This window comes from Mus musculus, chromosome 14 (genome assembly GCF_000001635.26).
Source record: "Mus musculus strain C57BL/6J chromosome 14, GRCm38.p6 C57BL/6J".
Classification (NCBI taxonomy): Eukaryota; Metazoa; Chordata; class Mammalia; order Rodentia; family Muridae; genus Mus; species Mus musculus.
The window spans coordinates 52,234,705-52,256,757 of record NC_000080.6 but is presented as its reverse complement, the minus strand read 5'-3'; the positions used below and the strand labels follow the sequence as shown (position 1 = coordinate 52,256,757).

General features: G+C 41.8%; 1 protein-coding gene across 5 annotated transcripts in view; it reads left to right on the top strand.

Annotated features, from left to right (window-relative positions):
- The window catches only part of Chd8 (chromodomain helicase DNA binding protein 8), a 59,892-nt gene that overhangs the window by 1,285 nt on the left and 36,554 nt on the right, over positions 1–22,053 (top strand). For 3 of the 5 annotated variants that reach the window (XM_017316172.2, XM_011245165.3, NM_201637.3), the window contains exons 2-3: positions 18,970–20,028; positions 21,257–21,634. In XM_017316172.2, coding sequence (XP_017171661.1) covers positions 19,186–20,028; positions 21,257–21,634 — 1,221 coding nt within the window. In that variant the 5' untranslated portion in view covers positions 18,970–19,185. Of the gene's footprint in view, positions 1–12,102; positions 12,326–12,352; positions 12,631–18,969; positions 20,029–21,256; positions 21,635–22,053 lie in introns of those variants that run through there. The other 2 variants (XM_017316170.2, XM_017316171.2) reach the window with 2 other exon arrangements.

Sequence of the window (22,053 nt, the reverse complement as noted above, 5' to 3'; positions counted from 1 at the left end):
GATTTTGCTGCATTCTGCCATCACATCGATGTCCACAGAATCTCTGTTCTGAGTTTGTTAACTCAGAGACTGGCTTAGTGCCAACTGAGGTCGTTTTGGGGGGGCACATCAGATTCTAGGACATGGATTTGCAATTTGAATGTTTCCCTTATGTTGTTGCTGTTGTTTCTTTTGAAAGGATATCTGGCTTTCCATTTGTAGACCAGGTTGGCCTCTAACTCACTGAGATCTTCCTGCCTCTGCCTGGATTAAAGGCGTGCACCTCTGGCCCCTGCTGGGATATTGTCTTTTTGATTACAGAGTGTCTTCTGCCTAAAAATATCTTTTTATGGTCACCCTGCAGGTTCCACAAGTTGTAATCAATTTCTTAGGGCAGGAAGTGGGCAACTTCTTCTTCTTTTTTTTTTTTTTTTTTTTTTTGTTAACTTGTTTTTCCTTGGGTGTCATATCTTTTAGTAATGCTGGCCATTTGGGGCTGGGGGGGGGGGCTCTGAGATGAAGGATCCCACCACAACCCCTGATTATTTTACTTTGGTTTTTTGGAAACAGTCTCTCATAGTCCAGCTTGGCCTCCAACTCACTAATGACTTTGAAACCTTGGTCTTTATATCTCTACCTCCCAAGTTCTCAGATTATACAAATTCACTACTACCAAAATCTTGAAAATGGAAAACATTACTTGAACTGTCTTAGTTATTCCAGCTGTTAAGATAATAAAGGTTATGATAAGAAATACAGCAGAGTTCTACTTAAAAGCTGTTGCAAGTCAGAGTGGTATGACAAAGACTACCAGACAAGGCAAAGGATACTGGTCAGAGAGGAGAGAGACACACACACACAGAGACAGAAGAGACACCACCCGTCTGAACCCTCCCCACACCAAATAAAGGAGAAAGAGAAAAAGGCTCAACGAAGGCTTAAAGCTGTAATCTCAGAAGCGCAGGAATAAAGGATTTGGTGGAGGAATGCATAAATTAAGCTCTTGTCTTCCAAGTGTTTAATCTGTGTAGCTGGCTCTTTGATTTTTGTTTTTTCTTTCTTTTTTTTTTTTTTTTTTTTTTTGTTTTCCCCCAATTCTCAAACTGACCAGATCCTTTTAGAAGTAGATGGAGAATATAGCTGCTGAGCTGATTTTGTATTGCCAGAAGACATCCATGTAGTATTTCCTAGGACAACCTCTTCTGCAGTGCTTCCGGATGATGGGGCTTGATACCCACTGGGGACTGGGGCAGAGTTTTGTGTTAAAAATGACTTTTGTGTGAAGGAGCAGTTTCTGTTAGGTAAGAGAGGGTGGTGAGAGGATTCTTTAAGGGAAACTTTTATATATGTCACCTTTGAAAAGAGAATTTGCTTAAGCCATACTGTGACTGAGGGTTAATTTAAGGGTTTCTGTTACGGGATGAATAAGCTTTAATGCTTTTATCCGTGGAAGAACTACCGCATTCAGATGAATGTTAAATGGCTTTGTGAAATCATCCACAGCCCTGAAATATTTCTCTCTTCTGAGCTTAAATTCAGCCTAATACTTGGGGAAAAAACAAAAGACAAAATAAAAACCTTTGCCCTGAAGCCTTGGGCTCAGCAGTAGGAGTCACCATATATTCTGCTTGCTTGTCATCTTGACTCTGCTCTCAGCATTTCCCATGGCCTCTCCCAGTTCTTCTATGGCCGTTCTGGTGTTTACTATCTCTTTTCTTTGGCCTTTGACTCTCGAGTAGGTACGTGTTCATGTTTCCTATGTCACTCAGTTATGTTTTGTTCCTCCAGAGTGATTTCTGCAGCATTCCTGGTCTTCCTTTTAGGGTTTTGTCTACTTTTGTCTAGGACCTAAGTGACAGTTGTATTTTTATGTAACAGACAGCAGCTATTTTCTATTGCCTAAAAACTTTATCCAGCTATGTACTGTGCCTTATCCAACTATTTGCTGCATTCCAGATGTGGTCCTAGATAACCTCTTCCCCTTTAACTTTGCAGTTTGCTCTATGTGTAGCTATGCAATCAAATTTAGCTCTCTTTGTGTTTTCTTGGTCTACATTTTAAATTTTTCACTGCAAGAGGTGAGGGATATAACTTGGTAGAGTGATTGCTGAGCATATACATACAATGGGTTAAATTCCAATAATACCTAAAAAGCCCCCAAAACCTAAAAGTAAACTTCTTGTGTATTTGTCTTATGCAATATGTCTACCTCTGCATAGTTACAAATGTTTATAGTGTGACGGGGCAGTGGTGGTACATGCCTTTAATCCCAGTACTTGGGAGGCAAAGGCAGGCGCATTTCTGAGTTTGAGGTCAACCTGGTCTACAGAGTGAGTTCCAGGACAGCCCCGGGCTACACAGAGAAACCCTGTCTCGAAAACACCAAAAAAAAAAAAAAAAAAAAAAAAAAAAGAAAGAAAGAAAGGTAAATAAATAGTGTTTATAGTTTGAACTACAGAGCGGTCAGTACCTGAGGTTTCTTTTAAAGCTGTTCTGAGCAGTTCTGTAGGTAATTTTCTCTTAATTTTTTTTGATAATTTCATACTTGAATACTATATTTATGTAATTTCCATCCTTCTTCTCTTCCTCCTATTCTCCCCATGTTCCCTCACGTTATTGACCTCCTCCTCTTTAATTATTGATACATATATGTATATGTGTATGTGTATATGTGTGTGTATATGTGTATATGTATGTATGTGAGTATAAACCTACTGAGTCCATTCAGTGCTGTTTGTGTTACATGGACTCAGGACTGACTCTGGGACTGGCTGACCCCTGAGGCTCATCTTGATTCTCCCTCTTTCAGCAGCCATTGATTAATTGCCTATTACTCTTCATCAAGGATTAATAAGAGCTTTTTGAGACAAAAAAATAATGTAGATCAGGCTGGCATTGAACTCTGTTACATAATTCTGAGGATGACTTCGCACTCCTAATCTTCCCAAGTGTCCCTAAATACCAGCAAAACAGGTCTGTGCCACTGTACCCAGGTTTTTCCTTTTCTTACTTTTTCATTTATTTATTTATTTATTTATTTATTTATTTATTTATTTATTTATTTATTTATTTATTTATTTATTTGGTTTTTCCAGATAGGGTTTCTCTGTGTAGCCCTGGCTGTCCTGGAACTCACTCTGTAGACCAGGCTGGCCTCAAACTCAGAAATCCACCTGCCTCTGCCTCCCGAGTGCTGGGATCAAGGGCGTGCACCACCACGCCCAGCTCAGGAGTATATTCTTAGCAGTGGGGCAATTTGGGGGACTTAATTCTACCCTCTACAAGTTCAGGTTATCACTATGTGGTCCAACTAGTTTATTTGAAAAGATGTCCAAAAATAATTATTAGTATACATAATTACTAATAAGTTCTCTTTATTGTTGAAAGAGTAAAATGTACCTGATTTTATTTCTTCTGCTTATCTCCAGAGAAACTAGTAATGTATAGCTTCATTGGGAAATGATAGTTCGGTGGCATCCTACTGAGATAATTTCTAGAATTGTATCCCTCCCCATATATCAGCACCTAAAGTGTGATAGTGATAAACTTTTCATCTAGTGAAATAAATAATTCCACACTGACCTTTTTGTTCTGAGGGTCTATAACTTTCTTAAAAGAAATGGTTTAAAATGTATTTCATTATTATTTGTGTGTTTGAGACAGTCTCTCACATAGCCCTGCCTATCCTTTAAGACATTATGTAGACCAGGCTGGCCTTGAACTTACAGAGAATCTACCAGTCTTTATATCCCAAGTGCTGGGATTGAAAGCATGTACCACTACGCCTGGCACTTTTTTTTTTCTTTTTTAACAGATTCATTTACCTCTGTATGTGTATGTGTATGTGTCTGTATTTGTATATGTACATATTTATCAGTGCTATGCACTTAGAAAGGCCAGAAGAAGTTGCTAGAATCACAGACCTTTGCAGGAGGGCCAGCTTGTTAGGTGGGTGCTGTATCTGAACTGTGGTCCTCTTGCCTCTTGCTTGTACAAGTGTTTGTAACCACTGAGCTATCAGCACACAAACACAACCTACCTTTTGGGTTTTGTTTGGTTTGGTTTTGTTTTTTGAGGCAGGATCTCATTGTTATCCAGGTTGGTCTGGAACCACTAAATAACCAGACTGGCTTGTTTTGTTTTGTTTTTGTTTTTTTAAAGATTTATTTATTTTACTGTATTTTCTGTGCCTTCAGTGTAGTTGCACCACTTGCATGTTGGTGCCTGTGGAAGACCAGAAGAGTGCATCAGCTCTCCTAGAACTAGAGTTACTAGTGGTTGTGAGGGGCTCATTGTTGGGTACTAGGAAGCAAACCCCCGCCCTCTGCAAGAGCAGCAAGCACCATTAACCACAGAGCAATCTTTCCAGCCCCTGTCTTGTAATTTTTAGCAGTCCTCCTGCCTCAACTTCCTGAATGCCAGGATTATACACAAGCCACCATGCTTAGTTTATAACCTATGATATTAGGTCAATCACATTCTGTTATATAGTTAAGGAAATTCCTTTTAATTTTAGTGTACTCAGAGACTGAACTCATGATCTCGCTCTACCACTGAACTGCACCCTCAGCAATAGTAATTGAATTTTTAAAAAGTATGTAGCCCGGCGGCGGCGGTGGCGCATGCCTTTAATCCCAGCGCTCGGGAGGCAGAGACCGGAGGATCTGAATTTGAGGCCAGCCTTGTCTACCTGGTAGGACAGCCAGGGTTACACAGAGAACCCTGTCTAAGAAACAAAACAAAACAAATATGTGCATGAATGTTGCCTGCATACATGTATGTACCATGAACATGCCTGATGTCCAAGGAGGCCAAGAGGGTGTTGGATCCCTGGGACTACCTAGAGTTATGAGTGATTGTGCACTGCCTTGTGGGTACTGGGAACCAAACTAGGTCCTTTGCTTTGCAAGAGCAACCAGTGCTATTAACTGCTGAGCTGTCTTTCCAGCCCCATGTAATTTAAGTCATAAACTCATTTGAGAGAGCAGGCAGGCCATTGAACAGTTGTGAATCCTTCAGGTTTTTTTTTTGAATTGTCTCTCTCGCTCTCTCTTTTTTAATCCCGCTGTATATTTTGAAAGTGTGGTATAGACATCTTTGAGGATTTTCCCCTGGGATGTGAGTATTTGGAAGTGTATTGTTCCGTTAGTGATAGAATTTCTTTTTACTTGGTTCTTTGAGAAATTAGTGATTTTTATAGCTTAGATGCTTATTTAGAGTCCAGATACCAGAATTTGGGGGAATGTGTGATTTGACTAAGTAAAGAGTATAAATTCTTCCTGCTGGCACATATTGAGTCAGCTCTTTAATTACACATGGATTCTATAATGTGCAGAACATTCACCTGTCTTCTGTACTGCTAGGGAACTTATTTTTTAATGAGGCATTTAAATACCTGTATGAGTTTGGTAGTTCCCTTTCACGTCTCTTCTGAAAGCTGACAGAGGCTCAGCCTGCTGAAGATGGGGCTGAGAGTGACTGACTGATTTGTTTTATTTTATTTTTGTGTGGTGCAACATAGGAGTGAGACCCAAGGCCTTGCTTGTGTTAGGCCAGTTCTCTCTCTGTGATATCATTTATTTATGAATTTTCCTTTTTTTCTTGGGGTTTTGTTTTTGTTGTTTTGTAGGGAAGTGGGAGGTTTGGAGACAGGGTTACTACATAGCCCTGGCTGTCCTGGAACTTATAGTATAGTATATATACTATACTATACTATACTATACTATACTATACTATACTATACTATACTATACTATACTTATACTATATAACTTATAGTATACTATATATACTATATTATACTTATAGTGTAGACTGGGCTGTCCTTGAACTCACAGAGATCTGAGATTGCCTCTGCCTCCTAAGTATTGGGTTTTTAAAAGAGTGCCTGGTGTGCCTAGGGATTTTTTTAAGTAGGGACTAACAAAATCCAGGAGATAACATTTGTGTTTTATTTTTCCTTTTATTTTCTATACTACTTTTTTCTTCCTGTAAAGATTTATTTTAACTTGTATATTTGTCTGTCTGTATGTTTGTTTGTATGTAGGTATGTACACAGAGTGTAACTGCCCACTGAGGTCAGGGGTGTCACAATCGTTGGGGATGGAGCTTGGAGTGGTTGTGAGCCACTTTTATGCTGGGATGCTGGGAACTAGCGTCTGTCAGAGCAGCATTTGTTCTTAACTGCTAAATCATCTCTTCAACCCCTTAATCCTCAAAAATAAAGAACTTTAAAAAAGATTCTTCCTGCTGGCACATATTGAGTCAGCTCTTTAATTACACATGGATTCTATAATGTGCAGAACATTCACCTGTCTTCTGTACTGCTAGGGAACTTATTTTTTAATGAGGCATTTAAATACCTGTATGGGTTTGGTAGTTCCCTTTCACGTCTCTTCTGAAAGCTGACAGAGGCTCAGCCTGCTGAAGATGGGGCTGAGAGTGACAAGGGACAGCCTAATGAGGAATTCAATTTTTTTTTTTTTCAGACAGGGTTTTTCTGTGTATCCCTGGCTGTCCTGGAACTCACTCTGTAGACCAGGCTGGCTTCAACCTCAGAAATCCTCCTGCCTCTGCCTCCCAAGTGCTGGGATTAAAGGTGTGTGCCACCACTGCCTGGCGAGGAATTATGATTTACCACAAATTGGTTTTGTGAAGTAAATGGAATAGTTACACAATAGATGCTGACATATTCCTGAAGATGTAAAAAACGATGCATGAGTTCCTCACCGGTGCCCTAGATGCTAGTGCTAGGTTTTCTGCATGTTAGTCCCGGAGTCCCTTCACCCTGCTTCTCCAGCGGTAAAGCCTGTTTGTATATGTGTATTTTGGTTTCCCATCATTCTGCTTAGCAGATCAGCTCTGCTAAGTCTCTAATGAGTTGTTGTTATTGTTGTTGTTGTTGTTTGTTTGTTTGTTTGTTTGTTTTTTAAGACCGGGTTTCTCTGTAGCCCTGGCTGACCTGGAATCCCTATATCGACCAGCCTAGAACTCAAGAGATCTGCTTGCCTCTGCCTCCTGAGTTCTGGGACTAAAAGCATTCCCCACTACAACCCAGTAATTTTATATGATACAAACTTTGAGTGGTACTGATTTAAACTTTTGGCTAAGAAATAAATTCCTCTCTACTAGCCTGCTATGTGCCAAACATTACATATTTATCTTATGCTCTTTAGAATTATTTTGAAATGCTCAGGTTTTAGAGCATGTAATTGAATTAAGTAAACATTTACACTTTTTCCCAGGCTGAACAAATGTAAGAAAAATGGCTTATTTAAAATAGTGAAAGCTAGGTTGCATGGAGGTAGAGACCAGGGCTGTTACCCAAACAGTGTAGGTCATTGTTTCCGTTGTATGTACACAGTAGTAGATATGTTGACCAACTTAGATTTCTCCTTTGGAACTCAGCATCATTTTTTTTTACTTCGTCATTATTATTATGTGAGTGTTTCTGTCACGTGTATATGTGTGTATGCATGTGTGTAGACAACCTGTGGAGTCAGTTCTCTCTTTACATCTGTACATGGGTTCCAGGAGTCAAACTCAAGTGTTTGGCCTTGAGTGTCAATCTCCATTTCCCACTGAGCATCAGGCCTGCCCAGAGCATATACTTTTTTCCTCCTATGTCCTTGAGCCAGTGGAGTGGAATCAGAATCAGCCTAAGTTTACTTTAGGGCAAAGACCCTTAAGACAAGATTACACTTGCTTTCTATCTTCAAGCTTAGGCCAAAACACTAGTTTTAACTGTTTAAAAACAAACAAACTGCAATGAGATTGACTTTAAAAAAAAATCCATGCCTTACTTTTAAGCCCTCTAGGGTCTATATCATTGTCATTCACTTTTGCTACCGCCTTAAATTGTCACCATTTTGTCCCTAAAAGGGATCACTAAGTTCATTACTTCCAGTAGTTATTAATTATGGCACCATGGAAAAGTCTTGTGTGTGTCTGTGTCTGTGTGTGTCTGTGTGTGTCTGTGTGTATGCCCCTTGCTTTTAGTTTTATGTATATGGGATTTGCCTGCATGACTTTGCTTGTTTAGTGGCTTTGAAGGCCAGAAAAAGAGTGTTGGATCCCTTGGAACTAGAGTTACAGACAGTTGTGAGCTGTCATCTGTGTGCTGGGAATTGAACATGGTTCCTCTGCGAGAGCAGCCAGTACTCCTAAGTGCCGAGCCATCTCTCAAAAGAACTCTATGTCTTCTTTTGCTCTATGTAAAGCGGTGTCTGCTATTGGTCTTAAAAAGTGAAGATACCTATGACTTTATGATGCCTTTTCTTGAATGTGTCTGGAGGGAAGCATGTCCCTACTCGTTTGTTGTGGTTGTTCAGTAAGGGGAGTCATCACCCTCTGCTCAGAAACCTCCCCTTTACCTTTAAAGTTTCACTCACACCTTTGGCTGGAAGTTTAATATGTTCTTCACCAAAGTACACTGAATGCCCATTACCACCAAGACATCCGTTACCACTAAGACAGGCTATAAATAGTCTTTCCAGTTGACGAACTTGCACTCTAACGGGGGAGGGAAAAACATCAAAAACTGTGTAGTTGGTTATCCAATCTCCGCTTAAAAGGAAGGAGTATTAGCTTAGGTTGCTTTTGTTTTGGGGGTCTTTCTTTGTAATCTTGGTTTGCCTGGAACTCCACTTTTGACCCAGGCTGTCTGCCTCCTGAGTGCTGGGAGTATAGCCATAAACCATCATGCCTGACTAAGAGAGAATTTATAGTAGGGCATATATGTAAGACACAGTATATTAGGGCGGTTACACGCCTAAATTTGAATCTGACACTGTTTTTTAGTAGCTGTGGGATATTAGACAAATTAACAATCTCTCTGTGTCTCATTTTCCTCAAGATAGTTATTTCAGGCTTGCTAAGGGGTAGGTGTAGTTCAGTAGTAGAGCAGTCCCTGGGTTCAATTCCTTTAGTACCACGAGAAGTTGCAGGAGGGAGTAGAGAAAAGAACCACCTGCCACTCATCCTGAGTGCTGGGATTAAAGGCGTGCGCCACCACACCCCGATAGAACGGTTTTTCTTATACTTTGGTCCATTGCTCACATTTCTTAGATAATCTTTATACCTACCACCATTTAGAGAGTTAGGACAACTCTCTAAATCTGTCACCAAACTGGACTTTTCTGCGGCCATTGAATATCACAATTTGACATGATAAATAAACGACTCATTCAGTTTGGCTAAATTCTACGTCCTACTAATATATCAGTATTTCTGGTCTGGGTCCTGTTCTTCCCTTCCATCATATTTTAAATTACATTGCTATAATCCACACCTTACTTATCTTGTTAGGAAGGATTCAGAAAGGGAATTTATTTATTTTTATTAAATATTTAGTCACTTATTATATGTGAGTACACTGTAGCTGTCTTCAGTCACACCAGAAGAGGGCGTCAGATCTCATTACAGACAGTTACACGAGCCACCATAGGTTGCTGGGAGTTGAACTCAGGACCTTTGGAAGAGCAATCAGTGCTCTTAACCGCTGAGCCATCTCGCCAGCCCCCAGAAAGGGAATTTATTAGAAGGTTATCAGATGGGTCACAAAGTTTAAAAGGTTTAAAAGGGGGTCTGAAAGCAGGGGATGTATGCTCACAGGGACCAGAGACATAGTCTGATCAGTCTGGCTCTGTGGATGGAGCTTTTTATCCAAGCTCTCAGGCTCAGCTACCTCACAGAAAATAACAAACTAGGAAATGCCCAGTATCTACCTCTTTGGACTCCATAGCAGCCTTCTGACTGGCCCCATGTCTTCTGTTCTTCCATCTCTCAAATCCAGAGTTAGTAGCTCAGCTCTGTTGTGTCATTCCGACTGTTTCTGTGGAGTCCTGTTTACTGGAGGAAAATGGCTCTCTAATATCCTAGCCTTCCATTTTATCTCTGTTCAGTTTCCTGTGACTTACGCTCTGGCAGGATTGAACTACAGAATTGTGTGACACATACAGCTTTTCATTTTCATGCTTTTGTTTTACCTTCCTTCCCACTATCTCTGCTGCTTGAATATTCCTTTCATATGGTCCACTTTAACCTATCTCTTATAATTTATGAAACTGTTTCCTGATCTTTTTCTCCTAAATTAATTCCCTTCTTCTCTTGTCCCTGCAATGACCCCTGCTGTTGTATTACCATTTTGTGTTATAACTGTTCCCCACTCTATTATGGTGCCTACTGTTTTACCTTCTTCCCACATATACACACATCCAATAGGAGTAGGGATTTTATCGTTTTCTTCCCCTCTCTCTCTCCTCTCCTTCCCTCCTGTCTTGTTTTTTGTTTGCTTAAAAAACAGGATCACTTTTTTTTTAAAGATTTACTTATTTCACGTATGTGAGTACACTGTCTTCAGATCCCATTACAGATGGTTGTGAGCCACCATGTGGTTGCTGAGTATTGAAGTCAGAACTTCTAGGATGAGCAGTCAGTGCTCTTAACCACTGAGTCATCTCTCCAGCCCAAACGATCACTTTTAACTCAAGCTAACCTTGAATGCATGTTCTTCCTGCCTCCACCTCTCAAGTGCTAGAATTACAGGTGTGTACCATCGTGCTGATGGATAGGTATTATTTTTGGGTACCTAATACTATTGCTTAGTAGCATACTGTCTGCTTGGTAAATGTTTAGATAACTGGGTACGGTAATCCTGAAATTATGGCTGTTATTCCAGCACTGGGGAGGCTGAGGCAAGAGAATCACCATGAGTTTGTGGCAATCTTGAGATGTAATAGTGAGTTCCAAGGCAATCTGGATTGTGTACTGTGGGGCCTTGACTCAGACAACAAGAGTTGAGGTAATGAAAGTAGAGATGGAGAATGCATTTGAATGCACAGTATTAACTAGATCCATATGAGAAAAAAAGTAGCAAAAGTAACTTGACATTTTGACTCACATGTAAATGTACTATATATCAAGTAACAGGGGAAACTAGGACAAAAAAGGCAAGGTGTGCTATTAAATTTTGTTTTGTTTTCACCTGCCTTAGCCTCCTGACTGCTGGGGTTGTAGACTTGCCTCATATATAGTTACAAGAGTGACAGGCCCGCTTTAAAAGTCCTTAAGCATGAAGTTCATTTGGTCAAATTGTGTATTAGGTAATTAATGTGGTAACAGGACGGATTAGAAGGAAGAAAGATCAATTATGAGACTTCTACAGAAGCCACTGCACAAAGAGAGAAGGCAGTAGAGTTAGAAGCCCCGACTTTGCTACTTAGTTTCTTAGTTGGATCCTTCAGCGGCTCAGTTTTCTCTTGTATACAAAGTGGTTGACTTATAGCGCATTGCGGGCTCTGAAGTCTGTTGTAGCACATTGCAGTAGTGTCAGTAGGACTTGGCAGTTAATTGGATGCTAAGTACGAAGGAGGTTTGAGAGCCAAAGTGAATCGGAAGCCTTAACATTACTACAGTCTGAGTGTTCCTGGCCTGTCTAGTGGTAGGTAACACTGGGGTCTTTAAAAGTAGCAAGTCTAAGTTCAAGTTGGTCTTTTTTTCCGGTTTTGAAACCAGGAGTACAGAAAATTAAGATTCCCGTGGTTTTTTTCTGAGTAAACAGTAGTTCCGAGTAAAGCAGCTGTTTTTTACTTTGGGAGACTTACGCTTGGAAATCCTCACGATGGGCGCTAGTCTGCTTCAGGACACCAGGAATGGACAGTGATGGCTAAGTCAAATGGACTGTTTGGAGAAAAAGGATAGGGGTAGGACTGGGTGTGTATTTTGGAGTGCACCAAGCCAGAGAATTGTTCGAGGCACCTGAGCTAAAACTTTATGGAAGCAGAAGTGTCAGGCATGCAAGCCAGCTTCCTGGATTGTAGTACATAGTGTCTTATCTTGGAAAGGCGAAAGTCTGAGTCCCCAACAACTGTTCTTCCCCCAACCCCCAACCCCCTCCCTAGTAGTGCTTGGGCACCTTGTGCTGGGGAGTGGGAGGGAGTGACAGGGCCGCCGGAAGACAGGGGTTCCAGAGGGAGGCGGAGCTGGCCTAGTGCAGAACACCTCCCTGGAGTTCTACTTGGGTATGTGAACGGTGTGGGTGTCAAGAATCAACCCATCAGGATTGCTCTCCTGCACCTTCGTTTTCAGGCAAGGTGCAGGCTTGGTCTTGGCCCTAGAAACCGGATAGGCCTCTCTGTGCGCTCTCAACCTAACCTGCGGGGGAAGGGAGCTGCTTTTAGTCCCGCCCTTGCGCTGTTTTGCGTTTCTGCGTCTTTGGTTGAGTGGCAGTCCGTGTTAGCCAATGAGAGTGTGGGGCGGGCAAGCGCATCAAGTTAGGTTGCGTAGAAGGAGGGGAACTGGTGCTGGAGAGACAGCGAGAAGCGAACCGGCCCCACGGCCACCGCAGGTAAAGCTACCTTTGCCTCCCACCGGGGTAAGGTGCAGGGCTTTTTCACCTTCGGGGCTTGCTCGGCCTCTCAGCCTGCAGCTTGCGCCCTAAAGTTGCTGCTTCCCTGGGCATCACACCCCCACCCCCACCCCTCGTATCTTTCCGTCTTGACCATCCCCACCTCGGAGGATGCCCCCGATTGCTCCCTCGTTCAAGTGCATGTACTTCAACTCCATTTGGGGGCTCCAGTTTCCCGAAGTCTTCCGCCCGAGCCTGCTCTGCCGTATGGGCCTTACTGGCACTAACCCCGGCAGTGAGAGCAGGTAATATACCCGGCCCCCCTTGCCACCCCCACTTCCAGTAGCGTTTTCCTCTTCATCAATTCTACTTCCTTCCTTTCCCCATATGAGTAACATAATTTCTACAGTTTCTCACTTGGCCTTTGAAAATACATGCTTTTAGTTTTTATGGTTGGCTATTTAGCTTTCTCTGTTTTTAACGAAGTGCTCTGTTTCCAGCCATATTTGCCCCCAAATATTTGCACCCTTTATTTAGTTATGTATTTTCCTTCAGTTACTAGAAAACAGAAACAGAGTTGCCACTCATTTGACAGAATAGTGAAAGCAGAGAAAATGACCCAAGATCTCAGTTTATTTGAGGAACCCTGAGTGGCTCCAAGTTAATAGCTCCATTTCTTGTGTCCTTCCATCCTGATCATTCTTTGACCTCAGCTTAATAACTTCATTCGCTTTGGGTGTCTCTTGCTCGTTTATCTCTAAGGTTTGAGATTCTCTGAGTCTCACAAATGTTTCAATGACATAGGTTTTTTGTTATTTGTTTTGTAATCGCCTGCTATAAATTTTATATATATTATATATATAATTTTGCTGTCATGTTTATTTTATTTTCAAGGTATTTCTTGTGTAAATCAAGCTTCCCCATCCATCCTATGTCTTAATAAGTAGAGTTTATTTCTGTCTCTAGCTCATCCTCCTGAAAATGATTCAATTTCCAATAAGATTTATATTTTGAGGTAAAATACTTTTTTTCTGAACCTTTGAGCACAGAGGTTAGCCATGAACAGTGTTTTCTAAACCTATATATACTACAGAAAAAGTATTGCCCAATATGACAGTAGTTCATTATCTTCTAAGGATGGATAGTATAGAGAACTCTGTAAATGGAGAGTTTGTATCTGTAGTTCAGCCTATATAGAAGGTGAAATGATTTCTTTTGTAGTGTTTCTCTTTCACTATAACAGTAAAGTATGATAAACACTCTTTGGGGATAATGTGAGACTCTGATCCCAGCCCTGAGATAGGAGTGACTTTCTTCATGCTGTTGTCTTTCTTTCTACTGACATCAGCTCCCTTGTCCATTGTTTTTTTTTTTTTTTTTTTGCAGATCTTACCGGTCAAGATTTTGTCCACTTGTACTGTCAGTAATAGAAACAATAAAATATAAAACTATAAGTACAGAACTGTAATGCTGTGTATACACATAAGAACTACACTTTGACCACACCCTCCTGTGCCATACATACACATAGGGCACATGCCTTCTACACTGTTTGCAGTCACTGTTTTGTTGAAAAGCATGAGGATGTTGGGGTAGATAATAGACTAGAATTTAAAATCTATTGTGATAAGACTGACAAGTAATGGAAATGGGCAAGGTTGAGGCAAAACTCAAGGACCAGAGAGTTGGAACACTCTGGCTCCAGAAACATAAGAACTGTGAGGAAGGTGGTGAGCCTGGAGAAGAAGGGAACTCTAAGAAGACAACAGATACTGTTCTGCCAGTATCTGCTTTAGTCAGTGTGTGTAGATAGGTGTCCTTGGATTTCAACTGAACTTCTGTTCTTTTTCTGTTGCACTTCCAATCCCCAGGGTTTGTGTCATACAGGCTGTATACTAATTTTGATTATGGGAAGTTATTAAATGTAGCTACCAAATCCTGACTTTCCTTTAGGGCACATGTGTGTGTTTCTCTTTTGGGCAGTGGTAGGGTAGAACTGTTGTCATTCCCCCTTTTTTTTTTTTCCTGGTTTTTTGAGACAAGGTTTCTCTGTGTAGCCCTGGCTGTGCTGGAACTCACTCTGTAGACCAGGCTGGCCTTGAACTCAGAAATCCACCTGTCTCTGCCTCCCGAGTGCTGGGATTACAGGCGTGTGCTACCACACCGGCATGGTTTTCATTCTTAATAAGAGAAAAGCCTGATGTCACTTTATTAATCTACTAGTTGCTTTATATTAAAACCCCTAAAACATCCATTTATTTGTTTTACCAGGGTTTGAACTGTAGAAAGGAAATTCATGAAATATATATGCTTGTAAGCTAAGTTATATATTGATGCAGGCAGGATGATGTAGGCAGGATGATGCACAGGTAATAAAAGACCTGGGGCAATGAATAAAGTTAGAAGTGTGGAGAGTTTGAGATGGAAGCCAGGCTTTGCTTCAGTGCAGGTTAAAAAATTGAAAAGTAGCCGGGTGGTGGTGGCTCACGCCTTTAATCCCAGCACTTGGGAGGCAGGGGCAGGTGGATTTCTGAGTTGGAGGCCAGCCTGGTCTACAGAGTGAGTTCCAGGGCAGCCAGGGCTATACAGAGAAACCCTGTCTCAAAAAAAAAAACTTAAAAAAAAAGAAAGAAAGAAATTGAAAAGTAATAATACACTATTCTGTGGGATTGTGTAGTCACAAGGATTTGTGGTAGGGTTGTTTTTTGAGACAGTTTTGTTATATAGCCTTATCCTCAAACTCATAACAGTCCTTCTGGCTCAGCCTCAAATGTTCTGCAGTTGCAGGGTAAGCTACCACACCTGGGAATGCTTTTGAGTTCTTAAATCTAGACTGACAAGTAGCAAGCACAAATTTGCTCAGCCAGATAAGAGCTCATGCCTACAATCTTAGCACTCAGGAAACTGAGGCAGGTGGATGGTTGTGAGTTTGTGGCCACTCTGGGCTACAAAGACCCTGGGATTGGTTTGTTTGTATTTTTATTTATTTATTTTTTTGTTTGTTTTTGTTTTTCAGGACAGGGTCGCTCAGTGTAGCTTTGGCTGTCCGGGCGCTCACTTTGTAGACCAGGCTGGCCTCAAACTCAGATATCTGCTTGCCTCTGCCTCTCAAGTGCTGGGATTAAAGGCGAGCGCCACCATGCCCGGCTGTTTTTAATTTTTAAATTAAAGCTGGGCAGTGGTGGCAGATGCCTTTAGTAACAGCACTTGACAGGCAGGGACCTGGTGTATAGAATGAGTTCCAGGACAGTTAAGGCTACACAGAAAGACCCTGTCTCAACAAAACAAAACAAAACAAAACAAAACAAAACAAAACAAAACACACACACACACACAAAAAAACCCCAAAAAGTAATTGTCTCAAGGAAGCTCACGCCTGTGCTTTCTAGTGTGCCTGTCTTCTTTCTGCCTTAACCCTCATGCTTAAGCCTACACGTAAGCATTTTAATTTTAAACACACACACAAGTTCGGGAAGTAAGAACCAAGAGATAATGTGCTGATTTTTAAAGATTGATAAATTAGCCGGGCGTGGTGGTGCACGCCTTTAATCCAGCACTCAGGATGCAGAGGCAGGTGGACCTCTGAGTTCAAGCTCAGCCTGGTCTACAGTGTGGGTTCCAGGACAGCCTTGGTACACAGAGAAACCCTGTCTCAAAAAACCAACCAACCAACCAACCAAACAAACAAACAAAACAGTGCCATCTTTGGTCTAGTTGGTAGTACAGATCTGTAATCACAGGTCCTTTAGAGGCATGTATAGGAAGAATACAAGTTTATGGCCTACTTAGTCTACAGAGTCAGTTCAAGGCCAGCCTATGCAACTTAGGGAGAATGTCTAAATAAAAAAGTAAAAGGAGGGCTCAGTGGATAAGCATTCTTCCAAAGGACCTGGGTATGGTTTCCAGCTCCTACATGGAGTCTTAACAGTTCCAGAAGATCTAATGCCCCTTCTGACCTCTACAGGCAACAGGCATGCATGTGGTGCAGTGACATGCATGTAAACAAAACACATACATTTAAAGAAAAATATATTTTTGAGACAGGTCTCTCTGTAGCCTTGGTTATCCTGGAATTCACTGTGTAGACCAGGCTGGCCTAGAAATCAAAAATATTCCCTAGTCTCTGTTTCCCAAGTGCTGAGATTAAAAGTGTATGCTACCATGCTTGGTCCAAAATAAAAATTTAAATTTAAAAAAAAAAAAAAAACTTAAGATTAGCTCTGTGGCTGGGTGTGGTGGCACACGCCTTTAATCCTAGTGCTTGGGAGGCAGAAGGCGGGCAGATTTCTGAGTTCAAGGCCAGCCTGGTCTACAAAATGAGTTCCAGTATAGCTAGGGCTACACAGAGAAACCCTGTCTCAAAAAAAAAAAAAAAAAAAAAAAAAAAAAAAAAAAACTAAACTAAACTAAAAGATTGGCTCTGTGGTGATGTTCTTACTTGGCACCCTCAAAGCTGTAGGTCCAGTTACCAGTGTTGCAAAGTGAAAAACAAAATTTCTTCTGGAGAAAGTAACATATGTATAATCTTAGCTCTTTGAAGACCAATGCAGGGAGGTTGCCAAGCTCAGAGTCAGCTTAGGCAACATAGGAAGACTGTCTTCTATATAATTTCCTTTTAAAGAGCAGGCTGGCCTCGAACTCAGAACTCAGAAATCCGCCTGCCTCTGCCTCCCGAGTGCTGGGAGTAAAGGTGCACAGAGGCCAGAAGAGGGCATGGATACCCTGGAATTGGAATTACAGGTGGTTGTGAGTCTCCCTGTGGGTGCTAGAGAACTGGGTCCTCCGGAAGAGTGGTCAGTGCTCTTGTGAGCCATCTCTCTCTCCTCTTCACCTTTTTTCATGTATTTGTATTATGTGGTTTTATACATTTCCTTTGTTTCCTCCTAGAATGTTCTTGAACTTAAGGCCATAGATATCTACATGTCATTTATGGGGCAGTTTTTCAATATAGGAAGCTTTCAAATTCTCATGCTAATATCAAAGAATACAGTGTGATATCTGTGAAAACGGAATACTTCATTCCAGTAATAAGAGCGAATATTATCATTGGATGGCTCCTATGTGTGCTGTCCTGCAGGTTTCTTGGGGGATCCACAGGGAAGTAAGACAGACCTTTCTGTCTCTTAGGAGCTGGGTCCGTAACACATTCTTCTGGAGGGTATACACCCTGCATAAGACCCATAATTGTTCATTTTTATAAACTTAGGACAATTTTCTCACACATGTCAGACAAGCATCTTGAGAAGATGGTAATTTCTATAACTTGCACAAAGGAATGGTTTGGGCCTTCTCAGAATATGGGTAAGAATCTCGAGTCCTATGCTTTGCTTTACTAAGATATAATGCTGTAGTATTTAAAGCAAGTACAAGATAGAGTCATCACAAATTGGTAGGTTAAAGAAGAGCTTTGGGGTGATGGTTTCCTTTACTGGGAAGGACGTGTGGAGTGGGGTGAAGAGGTAAAGCATTGTAGGCACACAAATTTACTGAGTGAACTGTACCAAGCAGGGATGTAGGATATGTATAGGTAAGAGAAAAAAGTTAGGATTGAAATGTTCAGTCTCTTGCTAGGAAAAATTTTAATCTTACTGGCACAACTCTAAAATGTATAAATAACATTTCTATAAAGGTAGATTAAAGTTTCTGGATATACTGTTGTAGCCAGGTACTTCTACCTATGACTGGTAAAAATAAGTCATATATTAAGTAAGTCAGAAAAGCATTGAAAAGCTGGGTGTGGTGGCACACACCTTTAATCCCAACACTCGAGAGGCAGAGGCAGGTAGATTTCTGAGTTCAAGGCCAGCCTGGTCTACAAAGTAAGTTCCAGGACAGCCAGAGCTATACAGAGAAACACTGTCTCGAAAAACCAAAGAGAGAGAGAGAGAAAGAGAGAGAGAGAGAGAGAGAGAGAGAGAGAGAAGAAAAGGCATTGAAAAATCTGTTAGCACAAACTGCTATATATAAATGTTTAGTGGAACACTGTTGGGGGAACTACACTGAGTTCAGCTCACATTGGGTGAGAAGCTTGGTTACAGGTGGCATACTTTTGTCAGTCATGGGTGGACGTATCTGGATCAAAAGGAGAATTTACAACAGTATTTATAGAAACTTTTATCTACTTTATAGAAATATTCTTAATATATTTTAGAGTTGTACCAGTTTAACAGTGGGTAAATATAAAACTTCCTTATCATTATCTTAAAAAGATAACTGTAGAAAAAAGTGGACAAAAACAAGTTTAATGTTTTTGGGGGGGTTGGGAGAGCTTTTTGTTTTTGTTTCTTTGGCTTTTTGAGACAGTGTCTCAACTTTGTAGCTCTGGCTAGCTAGCCCGAACCCTCCTGCCTCTGCCTCCCAAGTTCTGAGCTCAAAGTATGTGCACAGCACCCAACAAGCTGAATGTTTTTGATAAGTCAGAAACTTCAAGATGTGGAGATGGAAGAGTCTAAAGGAGGTTCATTTCTTCTTAATTTTTAGTTTTGAGACAGAAATATAGGTTCTCTTTTTACCATGTGTCCATCTATAAAGTTCCTCATATTGTCCTCTTATGTCTTTAATGCAAATGGATATTAAGGTGGTACCTTAGAAGTTGTCATTGAAGTCACCAGCTTTGCTTACTTTTCATTTATATTCCATCACAGGAGTTCCATCTTCTCCCGCTGAAGGCTTAGCTGCCTTGCTCCATGAAGTTCAGGACAATCTGACATGCACTTGTTTCTTGTCTCTTCATTTGAAGAATAGTCTTCGTCCACTGTGTACATTTTTTTTGTTAATAGGGAAGGGGAGGGGAGAAAGAGTTCCCCCCCTCCCCTTCCCTCCCCGGAACTTCAACAAATACCCTTTATTACTCTACCAAGATGGCAGACCCCATCATGGATCTTTTTGATGACCCAAACTTATTTGGCCTGGACTCTCTGACTGATGACAGCTTTAATCAGGTCACTCAAGACCCCATTGAAGAAGCACTTGGACTGCCAAGCTCTCTGGACTCCTTGGATCAGATGAACCAAGATGGTGGAGGTGGTGATGTGGGGAATTCATCAGCAAGTGACCTGGTTCCTCCACCAGAGGAAACAGCTTCCACTGAACTTCCCAAAGAATCCACAGCTCCAGCTCCAGAATCCTTAACCTTGCATGATTATACCACTCAGCCCACCAGCCAGGAGCAGCCAGCCCAGCCTGTCTTGCAGACATCAACACCAACAGCAGGACTCTTGCAGGTCTCCAAGAGCCAGGAGATCTTGAGCCAAGGGAATCCTTTCATGGGTGTCTCTGCCACAGGTGTCTCCCCCAGTAATACTGGAGGACAACCATCTCAGTCAGCTCCTAAGATTGTTATTCTTAAAGCTCCACCAAACTCCTCCGTCACAGGCACCCATGTGGCACAAATTCAGGCCCAAGGTATCACCAGTACAGCTCAGCCCCTAGTGGCTGGGACAGCCAACGGTGGAAAAGTCACTTTTACCAAAGTGCTGACTGGTACACCCCTTCGACCAGGTGTATCCATTGTCTCTGGTAATACAGTGTTGGCCACGAAGGTCCCTGGGAACCAGGCTGCTGTTCAGCGCATTGTCCAGCCAAGCCGACCAGTAAAACAGCTGGTCCTCCAGCCAGTAAAGGGTTCAGCTCCTGCTGGGAATCCTGGGGCTGCCGGGCCCCCACTGAAGCCTGCAGTTACACTGACGTCTACACCTACCCAGGTGACTTGAATGAAACAGGGAGGTGAACTGTGCTTTCATAGAGGACCTAGGAGCAGTGAGGGAGGGGAAAGAGAGCATGGTTTATAAGAACTGCTTATGGGAAGCCTGCTTAGATCTGTCTTGCAGGGTGTGGCATGTTTGGGATAAAGTCAGCTAGCTCAGGCTGCTCTCAAATGCAGGGGAATCTTCCTGCCTTGGTCTCTAAATAATGTAGGGAAAACAGGCACTAACCAACATGCCTTATTATCTTTGCTTTTCACCAGTGAGCTTTGACAGTCACTTCCTTAATTGGTAGGTGCAGTAGTAAATGTTAATGTGCCTCTCATCTCTTATCACATGCTGCGCTGTACCTATCTGGTGCTGAAATCAGTGGACAGCTCAGTCTTCAGGGAGATAGAGATATTAAGCAAAAATTCATAGTAAATTTTTGCTATTAGTTGTCATTGAAAATAGAGGATATTCTGAGAACATATATTTGCAATACTGTAAGTGCTCTTTTAATTTACTTACTTACTTACTTATTTATTGAGACAGATTCTTGCAGTGTAGCCCAGGCTGGCCTGGAATTCTATATAGCTAAGGAAGGCTGACTGCAAACTTGATGGACTTTCCTCCACCTTCTTACTGCTGGGATTAAAGGTGTGTGCTGTCACACCAGTTGTGGGGCTTCTGGCTTGTTTTTGAGAGGTTCTCACTATATAGGAATCTAGGCTGACCTCAGACTTGCAATCCTTCCTCTCAGCCTCCTGATACTGAGATTGTACAGCTGTGCCAGTGCACCTTTTTCTCCTATTCTCAGCAATACTCCTGTCCTGTGCATCATAGAAAGCTCTGAATAAAGGATCAGAAGAGTTGGGAGCAGTTGTAAGCATTAAGATTAATGGAACTGATGTGGAGGCATATTTCATTTTGCTTTATGGATTTTTGTTCTAATTTCCAAACGTTAAATGACTGTCTTAGATAGCTATCAAGTTGTGTGTGTGTGTGTGTGTGTGTGTGTGAGAGAGAGAGAGAGAGAGAGAGAGAGAGAGAGAGAGAGAGAGAGAGCGCCTTAATACCCACTGGGTAGAGATGTTACAGAAAAGATGCTATAGAGACACTGGAGGGTAAAGAATAATTGATTTTCTGACATTCAGCTTTATGCGTCGAATGAAGAAACCTGGTATAAGAAGTTCTGTATATAATATTTTCTAATGTTGCTCTTGTGTGATTTCCTTTTTCACTGTAGGGTGAATCGAAACGCATCACTTTGGTCCTTCAACAGCCACAGTCCGGAGGTCCCCAAGGACATCGGCATGTTGTGTTAGGGAGTCTACCAGGCAAGATAGTGTTACAGGGCAACCAGCTAGCAGCCTTGACTCAAGCCAAGAATGCCCAGGGGCAGCCTGCCAAAGTAGTAACTATTCAGCTGCAGGTGCAGCAGCCACAGCAGAAAATCCAGATTGTACCTCAGCCTCCATCATCACAACCACAGCCACAGCCGCAGCCGCCACCCTCAGCCCAGCCGTTGACCCTGTCCTCTGTGCAGCAGGCTCAGATAATGGGGCCAGGCCAAAACCCAGGGCAGAGACTTTCTGTACCGCTCAAGATGGTGCTGCAGCCACAGGTGAGTGACTAGAAAAGGAAAAGAAAGGGTCTTGTCACTGCCTTCAGTAACCGGTGCTGCTTACTGCATTAAGTTCTAACTTCATACCTCGGAACTTCACCCATGGAAACCTTGTTTTGCTAAACCATGCAAAGATGAAGAATTATTGTTGAATTTGAGGTGATAATTTCTGTAATATTTGTCTTTAAAATGTTTGTTGTCTTTTCTTTATTATGATATTGTGGGGGTCAGGTAGGGAGCCTGAGCCTGAGCTGTATTCTATAGCAAGACTGTTTCCTCAAGAAAGAAAGAGGCAAGCATGGCGAGCCCTTGCCCTTAATCTTAGCCCTCAGTGGGGAGGCATAGGCAGGTGCATCTCTGAGTTTAGGCCAGTCTGATTGACAAAGTGAGTTCCAGGACAGCCAGAGCTTCATAATAGA